At 38.9% G+C, this 14,319-nt stretch overlaps 1 protein-coding gene across 2 annotated transcripts in view; it reads left to right on the forward strand.

Annotated features, from left to right (window-relative positions):
* The window catches only part of zc3h18 (zinc finger CCCH-type containing 18), a 39,797-nt gene that overhangs the window by 18,709 nt on the left and 6,769 nt on the right, over positions 1–14,319 (forward strand). For both annotated transcript variants that reach the window (XM_069181136.1, XM_069181135.1), the window contains 7 exons: positions 4,704–4,886; positions 5,300–5,419; positions 6,152–6,253; positions 6,730–6,906; positions 10,237–10,395; positions 11,966–11,974; positions 12,523–12,683. In XM_069181136.1, coding sequence (XP_069037237.1) covers positions 4,704–4,886; positions 5,300–5,419; positions 6,152–6,253; positions 6,730–6,906; positions 10,237–10,395; positions 11,966–11,974; positions 12,523–12,683 — 911 coding nt within the window. The remainder of the gene's footprint in view (positions 1–4,703; positions 4,887–5,299; positions 5,420–6,151; positions 6,254–6,729; positions 6,907–10,236; positions 10,396–11,965; positions 11,975–12,522; positions 12,684–14,319) is intronic.

Raw genomic sequence — 14,319 nt, forward strand, 5'->3', positions numbered from 1 at the left:
TTTTTATGTCATTTATTGCTCTTCACTTGTCCCTTCGCCACATCTTCACTTCAGTTACTAGAGAATTTGGTATGAGATTTCATTTAGTCTTCTGGTTTTATTTTAGCTTGCATTTCTGTGAAGTGCTTCAGTGTGTAGTCATTGTGCTCTACACATGCTGGTAAAATGTTCATTAGTATTGCTGACTAGGATTTGAAATCTTGGATAACTTGGATAAAAATAAACCCCAGTGTCTTCACTGAAGTCGTGGATTCTGTACTGAGAGGGCTCTGGGATTTAAGCTGTGGTTACACATTTACTCTTCACCCATTCTCTAGAGATTCAAACTCTCCCTGCCTGAACCTCTGTAGAACAACTAGTAATGTGCCTTGTCTGGGTTAGTGTCCTACAAGGGCAACGTGCCATTTATGCACAGTTGTTTGGAAAGATCATTCCTGAATTTAAAAAATAGGCTGTTTCAGTAGATGGCCCACTGTAGTAAGTACAGGAAAACACATACATTGTGTGTTTTGTAAGACTGCATTTTGTCAAAGAAAACCTGAAACTTAATTTCAGAAGAATTATATTTATCATATACCAGCAGTGAAATTGTCTGGAAGAAATTTTAGGCAGTGTTCAGAAAGTTCTGATACAATATAGAAAAAATGTATTTTAAAGAAATGTGGGAATTATGTGGTTAGTCTACATTAACAGTAATTATTGTGCAATCTGAGCTGCAGTTGAAGGATGTTATGATTTATTATAATTATATTCATATGGCATTTTCCTTTCCACTGAAATGAGAAATACTGTTTATTTGTTTTTTAGTGAATTGCAAATAAATGGTTTAAGTCCAGGTTTGGTTAGCTACACCAAAACTAAAAACTTATAGAAAACACTGTGCATTATAAAAAAATATTTTTTGGACTGATCTGTCCAAAAGGTGGTGGTTATTCTCCAAATTTAAGTGCTGTCACCTTTGATTATAATGCAGTTTACAAATGAGGATTTAGTAACCTACTGTAATGTTATCTGTAATTAGCGCTCTTGAAAGGCTTAGAACAAAGCAGTTTCCTGACAGAAATGGCAACCTCTTATAAATGAAAATTAAGATGAAAAGGTCAAAAGTGCAATTATGATGGTTTGGTCATGTAGTGGGAAGACAATACTAACCTTTTGTTTTGTCTGGTTGTCTGAGCTGGCTTTTCTAGGACTAGGTGAAAGAATGATTAGAAAAATGTTTGGATCTTGATATGTACAGTATTACATGTCGGATTATTTCAATTATACACTTATTTCAGTCTTACTGCAGTATTTTTAATTAGAAACAGTTAACATTTGGCCCAGCAAGTTACACCTGAAAAATGATCAGGATAGTTTCCTCAGACTCTTAACCTTTTTTAGAGCTGATGTAGTGCAAACCAGTTTCTCAGCATTTCTCCAAGGTGTTTGAGAGTGGAATTTTGAGCTTATCTGCTGAAGACGTCTCGACAAGCATTATTTCAAGATTAATAGTGATCCCAAAAGATGCAAAAAATACTGTTGGAGTACCGTGCTTATTGGACAATTGTTTGAATCGCTTTAGCAAATTACATGTTGCAAATAGAGCAGTTTGTTAAGGGTTAAGATTAATTCTGTGTGAGAAAAGAAATTCAGTTAAGAATTTACATTAAGAAAAATGTAGTTCAGCATGTCAGGAATGTATTTAATACTTTGGTTAGATTTCTGGATAGTAAAATGTTTCCAGGATGAGTACTGTAGTTGTAGACTAGGGAATTGAAGGTTTCAATTCTAGACAGAATAAACAAAGTTGTAGCTTTGTTACCCTCGGTTACCTTTTATTTGAGTGTAAGGCATTGAGTTAATAAATGCTCATGATTTGTTATTGATCAGCAAATCATATCTTTCTAAATAAGCAAATAATGTGCACTGCAAAATTGTTTTTAGTGATATATACAACTGAGAATTCACATTAATTAGCATGAATTCTACAGAAATTGGAACCATTTCCAGCATAATCCTCAACTCTTATTCCTCACGTTTTTCAGTGGATTAAAAATCAAATCTGACCACTGGTTTAGTGCTTCAGAATTTACTAAATGACCTAATTGTAGTTGTCTGGTTGGTTCAGCTCAGTAGTAAGCTCTAAATAAAGCAGACACAGTCATTCATACTTTTGCAGAGAGTAAAGGACAGACCTTTCTTGCATCACGACTCAGCTGGTAAGTCTAGATTCTGCCTTTATTGTGTTCATGTTTCATGTGTCAAAGCCAAAACTGAAACTATTGGTAGCGAAAGATACTTTGATACAGAATATTGTGCAATCACATTACGCTTTCCTGTCTCTGAATGGAAAATTTGAAGAATTTTGTTGATCATAAATGTTTCTTCTGTGTTTTTTTGGGGAGTAACTGCTCTATGCCCAGATCTCAGATTGTGACCGCAAAATTCTGCATACTTCTCAATTTCCATTATTGCTCAAATTATCCATTGTTATTTGCTTTTTTCGATCAACATTTTTATATTAAAAAGACGGGCTGTGATTCTGCAATATTGGATTGGACAGTGAGAAAAAGGGACATTTACATGAAACTGGATCCTTTACACCCATGCAGTTATGTGTAGGAGGTACAAAAAAAATGAGAGCAGAATGTTTTTACTTCTGCATTTCGAATACCGATGCAGCTCTTGAATTACTTATTTATCTTTGGGTAGTATGTGCAGATATGAGACACAGTTGTGGACCAAGTTCTTTTTTCCTTAACTATAGCTGTTGCATTAATTGAGCAATGGCTGCACTTTTACGTTGAAAAGCGGACTGTTATTCAACACCTTACTGGCTCACTGAGTTTTTTGAATGGCAGGAGAGCGCCTGTGAAAAAATCGACATCATGGCTAAACCATTACTGAGCCAGAAGGAGGTTGCAAACACGTAGGGATTGGCTGAATTTATCAAGTTTGTATCATTCAAGTTTCAGTTTTTAAGAATATATTCGGTTCCTGCCAGACATCACCACACCAACCAGAGAAGACAATCCTGAGTGCTTCAGGAGATGGTTTTGGCTTCAGAAGAACTGTCAGTAAACTTGTAGCAGTCCAGTTGAGTGTTGTACATACAGATCTGAAAAGGTTTTCATTAAGGATACTTGTACTGTAAAATCAGCAAGAAATCATGCCTGTATAACCTCCCATGATTCGATTTCCCAAACTTTGAATTGTTACACTTTTTATTTTGACATTCTTCTGAGAGTTTCAGCTGTATTAAAGGCATTCTGTCATGTTGCACATGGTTATATAAATTTAGTATTTCTTGGTTTCAATAGATGAAAGCACTACAGTGTTAAGTGTTATTTCCTTAATTGCTGAAAGTTACACAGAAGTGCTAATGTTATATGGGATGGAACCCAGTTTTGTTTACAACTATAATCATAAGAAATTATGGAGATTTTCCCTGTTTCCTCACCAGCTGTAATTACATAGCTATGTTTGCTTCCTTTTTGGCTTTGAAGGAAGTTCTGTTTTTTTTTTTCCCCAGTGGTTATGAAGAGGGATCATGTTACAGTGCTAAAAATAACTTTCACCTCAATCTGTCCACCTGTTGGTTGAAAGTCTGTTGTTTGATTTGCGTCATGCTTGTGGAATTTCACAGGGTTTGCTTTAGTTACATCACCATCTTGCTGTGTCAGGGACTGGGGTAGCTCTTAACGCTTTTACAAACTTAAGCCATTTCTATAACGGATGCTACTTTGCCCTGTTATCGGTCTGTACTTTTTACATTTTCTTTTCTTCATGAGTTCAAAATCCCCTAAGACATTTGCACACCCTTCACTCAGCCATATCTAAACTATTCCTTTAAAAATAAGGAAATATATTTTTGTTCTCAGAAGTGATACTAGTTGTGCAACTTTGGAGGAATGTAGTAAATGTCATTCAAATTTAAATACAATGAGCAACTGCAGTTCACCTGTGAGCTCCGGTGTCCTGACAAGACCACACACGACTCCGTTACTGTATTGTTTCACACGGAGTTTAACTTGTATGTGTTCTTGGGATATTCTGCATTTACTTTAGATTCTCCATTTTTCTTCCAGGGAGAAGGAATATTGACATCAGAGTTGAAGGGGAAGGAAGGAAGGAAGGTTAGGAAGGAGGCAGAGATCTGTTATTTTCAGGAAGTTCTGGTCCCACCAAACTGCAATGTGTTTTCCACAGACTAAAGGCCTTTCAGACTTTTAGAACATATCATTCTGAAACCGTGTTTCAAACTTTGTATAAAACTCTTCCTAGGGAGTAGAGCTGCATTTACACAAGGTTATTTTATCTCCACCTCTGCATCAGTTAGCTTTATCTTGATGCCATATTAGTAAATAGGGGTATATGCACTCCCTTGTGTGGGTATTGACAGGTTCCTTGTACCTTTGTGATGTAAGTGCATTGATGAATATTGAAAAGTGAAAAGTAGCAGCACACATCTTGCAATTTAATTGTGCTTTAAATGCACATTTTATTTATAATGCCCTTTACATAAATCAGTCTCAAATCACGACCTGTAGTTTCGTTGCGCTTTTTGCGGCCTGCTGGGGACTGATGGCCACGGCGGTGGTGTTTACGGTTGCGGCGCGTTCCGTATCTTCGCTGCGGATTCCTGGAAACGGAGCCGCTGTTTTAAAGGAGGGAGAAACAAATGCGCTAGCGGGGAAACCCTTTTCCCTGTTCCCCCGCAGGCCCATGGAGCCGCCTCCCAAGAAGGAAATGGGGCCTTTGATAAAACGGCCGGACGAGTGGAAAGATCCCTGGCGGCGGTCCAAATCCCCCAAGAAGCGGATGGGAATGTCGGGCTCCCCCACACGGGGGCGCCGGAGACACCGGCCCTCAGGATCTTCCATTTCCTTGTCCAATTCCTCCAGGTATGGCAACCAGCTCTCAGACTGCTATCGCACTCTCGGCTCCCTCCTGCTTTTGTGTGGCAGGCATTTAAGATGAGTGAGATGACTCCAATGGGTCTCGGTCTACAGTCCATTACAGTTGATGTACTGTTATTATCCCAGTAGTTTATGAATGATCGTGGGGGAGTCAGAGCACGTGTTGGCCGGCCATGCCCTCTAGAAGAACGTACAGAAATAAAGTAAAATGATCTGGTGGGAAAGCAGACCCCTGATGACATAATGAACAGTAAAGGCTCTGAACACCCCCCTCTCCTTCAGCCTTGAGCAGTCATACACCTACCCTGCAATCCTGTCATTTCAGCTTTGATTTCTGCACTGAATAAAGGTGTGCTCTGGTCTGCTCTTTCCAACCTCTCTCTTTTTTTTTTTTGCAGGTCATCGTCCCATTCTTCTTCGTACTCTGGTTCCGGTTCCTCTCGGTCCAGATCGTCCTCCTTCAGCTCCTACTCGAGCCAGTCCTCGCAGCACAGCTCTTTTTCTGGAAGTCGCTCAAGGTGAGCAGCAGCCCTGCAGTCCGGGGCCTCCCCGACCTGTCGGACCCGATCTGAGTTTGCATCTCTGTGGTCCCAGATGTGAAAATGCTATTTTCAAAGACCGGCACGGATAATTTACCCCTATTAGAGTGTGCGAAAACTTCACTGTATTCCTTTAGAGGATATTACCAGTTTGTTGGGTATGTAGTTATCGTTCCATCTTGGAGTAGCAAATCAGTGGTACAGTAAGTGCTTTAAGTGGATCTTCTCATTTGTGATATGTTTTGAGTGAGGGCAATAATGGCCATACTCCTCAAGTACATTGGAGTGAGCAGGTATTTGTCATTTTCAGGATTGTGCACAGATGCATTGCTAAGGACTCCAAAATTTAAAAAAAACAAGAAAGAGACACACAAACATTGCAGTGACAGGAATGTTTTCAACTTGTATGGGTTGACGTAATAGTATGAGTTTGTTTTTAAAACTTTTGTAATGAGTACATTTAGGCATTACTCCTTAGCTGTATTATAAAAATTCAAAGTGACGTATAATGCCTTCCTTGTGTTTTTGAACAGAATACAGCGCCGGGTCTTTTCTGAGCTAGTTGTCGCAGATGGCTGGGCTCTCGGAGTTGATATCACTTTTGATCAACGAGGGCTATGGTTACAGTGGTTCCCATTGTGCATCAGAACAGCCACGTATATAAATATGCACAGCAATTCCTGTGTTTTACCCAAACTTGCTTTTCTGCAGGTCGCGATCCTTCTCTTCCTCTCCTACTCCTTCTCCCACTCCTTCTGCTCAGAGGAATGCTGCAAAGACTAAAGCAGAGCCTCTGAGACCCCCGGCGAAAGGGTGAGCAAACTGCAGTTCTTCCCAAGGTTGATATTTAGCCTCTGCTATACAGTGACGTTCTTTTTCCTTTTATAAGATGTCTATGTATAAAAGTCATTTTTGTTGCTAAGGATGACTTCAAAGTCAGGCTCCATCAATACATTTATAGGGTTAGTACTATTTATTGGTTACTTTTGTGTATTTTTCTCTTTTTTGGAATTCTTGGTGGACCCAGGATTGTTCCGATACTACAGTTGGAACAGCAGAAAAGTTTAAGACGAATATCTGGTTTCTCATGCCCGTATTGCCTTTACTAGATAGATACTTAGAAATTTTGATAGTGTTAGAAAATGGGGTGCATGTGTTGGCACTGAGACAAACAGGCTTAGATAGATAGTGACGGGGAAAAAACTATTAAAAAGCATGCAAAGTAAGCAAAATGAAAGCCAATCTGTTCACCCAAACAGCAGCCTGCAAAGTGTGTTCCTCTCTTGTAGCATCCCTTTGAAGAATCCGCTGCCCCCTCGCAGGGAAAAGGTTGTGAAGAAGCCATCTATGACACCTCCCCCAGGGCCTCCTGGGAAGCCTGTGAAGCCACCCCCAGAGGGGGCCAAGATGGCCGACCCCAGAGATGGCTGCCGTAAGGATCGACAACCACACAACCCCCCCGGCAGGTAAGAGGAAGCCAATTCCAAATCCGTTTATCACAGCCTTAAGGTACAGAAATCACACCTGGCCTGCAAACGATCTTGCTCCTGGTAAAGACAGAAAGCCAAAAAAAAAAACAGGATTCAGGCTTCAGAAAAGGGTTATTTGTCAAAATCTTTTATTGGCTGTCTGTTATTGACCGGCCTGGGTTTGGGATTTTCTCCTTCACGACTTTGCCCTTGTTACATAGTATTAAGAGCTGTCTCTGTATCTTACACAAAAATAAGACGAAAATGTGTCTGCATGTTTGTTTTTTTGATCCCGTGTAATAAACTTTAATTGGGTTTTAATTGTTCAATACATTTGTTTCCTGGAGAGGAGGAGAATCTGTTCCTTGAATATATGTCAGTATTTTTAACGATTACCTTCCTTAACTTTGCTGCCGTATCAGAGTTTAGTTTCCATTGGTGTACCTTGTGGGTAAATTTGCACACCAAGCCTGATGAACATTTCCACCCCAAGAGACAGACACACCTGGGGAAATGATTAAGTGAGACAGTTTTTTTTCCTGCTTCCCCCATAATTTTCTAAAAAGCTTTTTGGTAGGAGACATGACATTTTGGATGGGAGAACCCTTGCAATCCAATAGAAAAGTCAGTGACTTGCTAGTTGAATTAATATAGGAGTCACATCTATAAAGTATTACCTTTCATGGAAAATCATCTTAAGGTGACTTTGTTATCGTAAATTATAATGAAAATAATGTTAAACTATCATTTATGAGTGTGAAAGACAGCTATGGTTCCTGTTAAGTTTTTTCCTTAAGAAAGATCTACCTGTTCAATAATAAATTAATTAGTATGTTTTCCCACACAGACAAACGGGTGCTTTTTTAAAATTCCAGCATCTTAAAAAATGTCATTTTTAATTAAGGTAGGATAACAGGTTTTAGACAGCTGCATTAATTATATTTTTTGTACATATTTGAATGGCACTGTCTTTATGTAGTTCTTTTTCCAGTAAGCAGTTTTTTACTGTAGAAAAAAATCAAGCTGCAAAATTCATTTTATTTTAAGCTGCATGATAAATAATATTTGAACAGTTTTGTTTTTGTAAATCTATCCAATAAGTATGGTTTATTCCAAAGCTGCCCTTGTTTTCTTGATGTTTTGTTTAAATTTAGATCTCCGTTTTCATATGTTTTTGTCTTCTTAGCCATTGCCATTTGTGAAAAAAACTGCTATAAAATAGCAGAAAATAAAACACAAAAGCTTCCAAACTCTGTGTGTGTATAAAGCAGGAACCCAGAACTGGCTTTGCCTCAAATAAAATGAAGCGGACATAATTATAATTAAAATGAGTGGTTTGGCACTCAAAGCATGATATATTTTTACAAACAGTAAAAATATATCATATATATATATATGCTGCGTATATATATTTATGCTGCAGCTCATCTGAACTTCACTGTCACTGCTGCATGAAGACTGCAGTAATGTCTGACATGAAACTAAGGGGACCTTCTTTGCATTTTTGCAAATACACTTTTCTTTTTTTTCCGGCTCTTACCTTTCCATTTGTTTCGCGATGTGGACTTTCACCTGCTATTCATTTTTTGGCATTTTAGACTTCTCTCACTGTGTGGTATTGTGTAAAAATTTCCATGTGCCATTTTAAAGGCTCCAGTGGAGATTCCATGTTTTTTGTTTATCGTGGGCCGTGTCACAGTGAAGCTTTGTCAAAGGAGCCTCAATGGCTGTTTTTGGTTTTCAGGAAAAGGTTTTTTGATGTAGCAGGTTTTCATAGGGAAAATCCGTTCTGCAAATTGTGGATTTGATATGATAAACATTGAATGGGAAAATCAGATGCAAGAGTTTGAGAATGTCTTCGCTTATTGTGTAAGTGGTTGTATGAAAATGAACTTACCCCTTTTTTAGTATTTAAAAATGTATCCTTAATGTAAAGGGGTACACTTTGAGTGCTAATTCTGATTATTATATCACCATTTTACTGTATTCTAACATGTTGCTAATATATGAAAAAATCAGAAGGTTCTTCCTTTGGGGTTGTGTTATAAATGTATTTTTGGTACATTTTAAGCCTGTGAATAGTTACAGCATTGCCATAGATGTATGACATTTGTTTAAATTTGTCTTACTCAAGTCAATGGGTAGGGATTAATCATAGTAGAGGTCCTAAAGTTCTTTAATCAAGTAATAAAACTTTGTTTTATTTGTGAGGGAATCTAAAAATACGTAACGTATTGCACAGATTTTTATTGTGTACTGATTCCAAGAAACACCTTGGACCTAAAAATCATTTGGGTAGCTGCGTCAGCATGCGTAGGCTGCAAAGGAACAAGTAATAGGTTATTTCATGCTGAAAAAAAGAAGAAAGAGAACACAACGTTTCGGCCGTGGAGCCTTCTTCAGGTGAAGCCACACCTGAAGAAGGCTCCACGGCCGAAACGTTGTGTTCTCTTTCTTCTTTTTTTCAGCATGAAATAACCTATTACTTGTTCCTAAAAATCATTTGCAAAGCAGACAAGTGTGTTTATGGCATCCAAAAGTTTAAAATATTTTCTTTAATGCTTCTGGGTCTTTCCCTGGATCGGTTCTTTCCCTGCGCTGTTTGGGTATTCCTAGCAGGTGCACATGATTTACTACAGCCATTGTTTTCTTGCTTGTTGTTACTCTTTTTTTTCCCTTGTGAATTTCTTTAAATTTTACAGTGCTCCATGTGAGGATCCCTCCCTGCTGCCGGACAAATCAAGTGTGTAAAAATGGAAAACTACCTAGATAGGGGACACATTCATAGAGCATGCCTCTTGCTCATAAGCAGGACCACTTGAGACAGTTTCGCCTACTGCAGATGCTGACTGACAGCATATTCAAGGCCTTGATCCTGGCAGACTGCATACTGATAGTATGAAGGAAATAGCACTGCGTGCGAAGTTTAGAAAAGCGTCTGCTGTTGGTTATCACAAGGAATAACCTAACAATCTGTTTTGCAAAGAAAAGAGAATGCTTGGATCACATAGTCTTGGGTCGGTCTTGAAGACTTCTTCAATATTAACACCTGGAATGTAAGTTGAGTGTGTGAGTTTTCAGGGCAGAGAACAGGTGACGCAGAGTCGAGGGAGTGTGGAACAAAATCCCTAACCATGTTGACGAAAGTCAGGTGATGGAATCCATTGGGAGAAAATACTGGGATCATTAATCTTATCAACAACTAAGCAAACAGCTTATCGTCTAGTTTTCCTGGAGCTCTTGCGTTTCATACTTGTAGGAACCCCTGTTAGCCTGCGGGTACGGGGTGTGTCTGAAAGGTGAAGGGTGGGCTTTGTTGTGTTCCAGGCATGCGGTGACCGGCAGTGTGAGTGGCAGTGCCAGCAGCTATTCCGGCTCCAGCTCCCATTCCAGGTCTCCCTCGCATTCCCTGTCCAGGTCACGATCCCGTTCCCGATCCTCCTCCGTCTCCCTCTCTCACTCTCCTTCCGGTTCCAGGAAATCCAGGTGAGCAGTCAGGTGCCGGGGTTTCCAAAAAAAAAAAAAGAATGTACGAGCAGGAATAGAAACTGGCAGGTCTCCTGTTGCAGAATATTCTGGACCATTTCAGGTTTCAACAGCTGCTCTCCTAGTGCAGTCTGTTCTGATGAAACCTAAAATCATGCAGCGATGTAACAGTCGTGCGATATCCTGAAATTCTCATGCAGCCCTAACAGTCTGAGAGCAGCTTCTCTCCAGCAACTTGTGCTTTCCTGAACATTCATTTCATTTGCTATGGCCTTTTGATTCTCTTATCAAGAATTCGGTCTGTACCGATGGTGGCTACAGATGTTCTAATGTATTTGCCTTAGGTTCGATACTAATTTTTGATGAGGGTCATTTATTTTTTTGATGAATTGAAAATGCTGCAAAGGGGATCCATTGCATTACGTATGCAGTCATTATAATACAATTGAATTTACGGTATTTGAAACAGTACTAATACTAGACTTCCTGTAGCTTTCTAGAAGAAATGACAATGCCTAGTGCAATTGTACAAATTGACCAAAATGATGGTCTAATGGAGAAGTGTATTACAGTGAAGCTATGTGTTAGGGGGGGCCCCCAGTGCTTTGGAAAAATCCTTAGTGGTCATAACATAAAGAGGTCATGACAATCGTGAAACAGAAGGTTGTTAGACAAGCATTGCACCATCTATTGACTAACCTTGCCACATCATTTTTAAATGTGCAGGACTGAAAATAGCCATTAACATTGTGCTGTGATCTGGTTTGATGATTGTAACAAAACTGGAATAGTGCTTAATATAACATTCGATCTTTAAGTAGCTTTGTCTCTTCACAATATTTCCCTGTTGATCTGGGGTTAAAGGTTTCATATCACCCAAAATTGAAGTTCTGCTTACACATGTAACTAACCAAGGCTGGATTTATTGATTTGTTCCCATATTTTTACTTTGTTTTCTGCCTTTGTAACCAAGGTGATTTTTTGTACTTTCCCGCAAGTATTTCTGTCATGTGCCACTTTATTTTGTCACATACCTGAACCTGGTTAAAACCTATTGGAACTTTTTTATTTTGTCAGGCTTCTATTAAACAATGCAGGGGAATACATAACTGTGCTGGAAGGCCCTTTCTTTTATTTCACGTGCACTTCAGCTCAGCACATGTGATTCCTGTCCAGCTGGAGAAATATTATCCTGTAGTTCTCAGAAAATCCAAATTACTTCACTGAATTAATTTTGTTGCATCCTTTAGCTGTGCTTTCCATCACGGCATTTTAACAAGGTTTGCACAGCAGCTTGCCAATAATCTTACAATCAAAAGCTCGTGAAAATGAAAAACACATTGAAATTCAGAAACTCCAATCCAATGAAGGGGACAGACAGAACTGTATTAATAATTAATAAATAATAAAGCATAGCATACCAATCTCTGTATGGTAATACCGAAGAGGGAAAACATTTCAAGCATTCATATATATCAAGGCTTTTTTTTTATTTTGGTAAATAATGTATTGTAGTGCATTGCTAACAATCTCTCTTTTTTCCCTTTCTTCCTGCTGCCTGTCGTCACAGAAAATCCAGGTATTGTACGAGATTATCACTTGCAACTTGTCTAGATCAGGGGCTTTTAACAAGGGCTCTGTAAAGACTGCCCAGGGATCCCCAGCAACACAGAGAACCGCATCTCCTAGTGGTGTGGTAAAATCGGCATGCTCTGGCTGTGCTTAGATTACATCTGCTAACCTGCAGTTCCATTGTTAATGTTATTTGTATTAATATGGTTTAGAATAATGGATGAGTGAAGTTTTGATTTGTTTTATTTAAATGTATCTTCAGAGGGGTCCCCCTCACAGACAAGGTTGAAAATCACTGGTCTATATCGCACTTTTTTTGTCCTGCATCAATAGAGCTCTTGCTTGCCAGCATGCCACCCCTTTTTATTATTTTAATTTTTTTCCTGTCCATTTCTCATCCATGAAACACTTTTGCATGATATGGTTTGAAGCACTTCAGTATTTACTGTTAACTTTCTGTTCTCTAATTCTAAGTAGGTAGACTGAAGACTGTGGTTTATGTGGCTTGTGTGTTTCTTGCTTTGTTAAAAGTGATGGGGTGTGTTGGTACCACAGGTCTCTCAGTGTAAGCAGTGTGTCTTCAGTGTCCAGCGCCTCCTCCAGCAGCAGTTCAGTGCGCAGTGCAGACTCTGAAGACATGTATGCTGACCTGGCCAGTCCTGTGTCCTCCGCCAGCTCCCGATCACCCACCCCAGCACAGCAGAAAAAAGAGAAAGGTATTGGGGTCTGAAAGATTTATGAATGTTCACACATAGAAGGGATTGGGTTTGCATCCACCCTCTTTATGTTTTTTTTTTCCTGCATATGAATGGTTACCTCCGTTCCTTAATGTTCTACTGTGAGTGCTGATCTGACATTTTAAGATTTTACCTGTGCAGAGTTGCAGTGTAGTTTACACACATCTGTTTCCAGCAAGTGTTCTTTCTGTTAGCATTTCATTCTTGTCTCATGTAGTATTCTGTGAGTAAAATGTTTGTGCTTGCTTGCTTCACGTATTCTGAAACAGCGCATCTTAATTCTGGAACCAAATACTTGGCTGTATTGCAGGAACTAGAAAATGTTCAATGGATAGTGTTTCAATATATATGTTTAGTAACATTGGGAGACTGACATAGTTGTAAATCTTTTTATAGTTCAGACATGAATCCATAGTTTGGTGTTTGCCTATTCATTTTAAATTTTAGGAGAACAACACTGGATTTCACTTGCCTGTGCCTACTACACATGATAGCACCTTATAACCTTTCTCACTCTACTGTACTGAAATGCCTCCACTCTTTCTCTGGGAGATCACACAACTAAGAGCAAACCTTTGTCACACATATTTTTGTCTAGTTCTGCAGGTGCTTCATCTCCACAATCCTGTCTGCAGCTTAGGGAGCATGTTCATGAAAGGTCTGAAAGAAACCACAGAACTTACATTTTTGACTTTCAGTAGGATATGGTCCTTAGTCTATAGAAGGCTAATGAATGAAAGCCACAGCTCTTGAAACTCTCTGTTGGCATTGTTTTTCTGCCCTTTTCACAATGGTTCCTGCTGAGAAATGTACACTCGATTAATCGAAACACTGACAGACACTCAATAGATCAGATGTTGCTGAATAATAAATATGTAGTTTACAATACCAAGCAATCACCTTAAATTAATCATCTTCTTTTTAATAATGGTTGGCATTGAGATGGCACAGAAAAATTGCTTAACCCTTTACAAGTTTACTTTCTCCAGTTTCAGGGGTGTTATGTGGGCATAGTGTTAGTTAGTTGTTAGTTGAAAACGTAAGAAAGATTATAAATGAGAGGAGGTCTTGTGGTCCATCTAGCCAGTTTGGTATTTAATGACCAAAGAAGGTCATCCACCCTTTTCTTGAAACAGACTCCCATAGCTTTTGGGTAGAGAAATGTTTTAATTTCCAGTACCCTGGCCTCTGGTTCATGTTTAACTGTTTTATCCTGAAAGGCTGTTGCAAGCAACAATTGAAAATACAGTATCAACATCACTTTTACGAGCTCTGCAATATTGCAAGTCGTAACAGTGCTATGAGCAGAGATTGAACCTGCACAGCAAAACCTAATTGGATTTCAAGACCAACACTTAAGCATTTTATCTAAGTATTGCCATCCTGGCCAATAATACAGTATAACAAAAATACAGTGACATAATACAAAACATCATTCGACTCGACAATATCGCTCAATTAGAACCAGTACCTTAAGATTAAAAAACAGACAATTGGTTTGTAAGGAATCTAAAAAATAATAATAATATCCCTACCTGCAGACAGGTTTTTTTATTGTTCAACAATTGAATGCTTTTAGCTGTAAAGCGTTCAATACTTGTAGGATTCAGTGTTG

The sequence above is a fragment of the Lepisosteus oculatus genome, chromosome 20 (assembly GCF_040954835.1).
Source record: "Lepisosteus oculatus isolate fLepOcu1 chromosome 20, fLepOcu1.hap2, whole genome shotgun sequence".
Classification (NCBI taxonomy): Eukaryota; Metazoa; Chordata; class Actinopteri; order Semionotiformes; family Lepisosteidae; genus Lepisosteus; species Lepisosteus oculatus.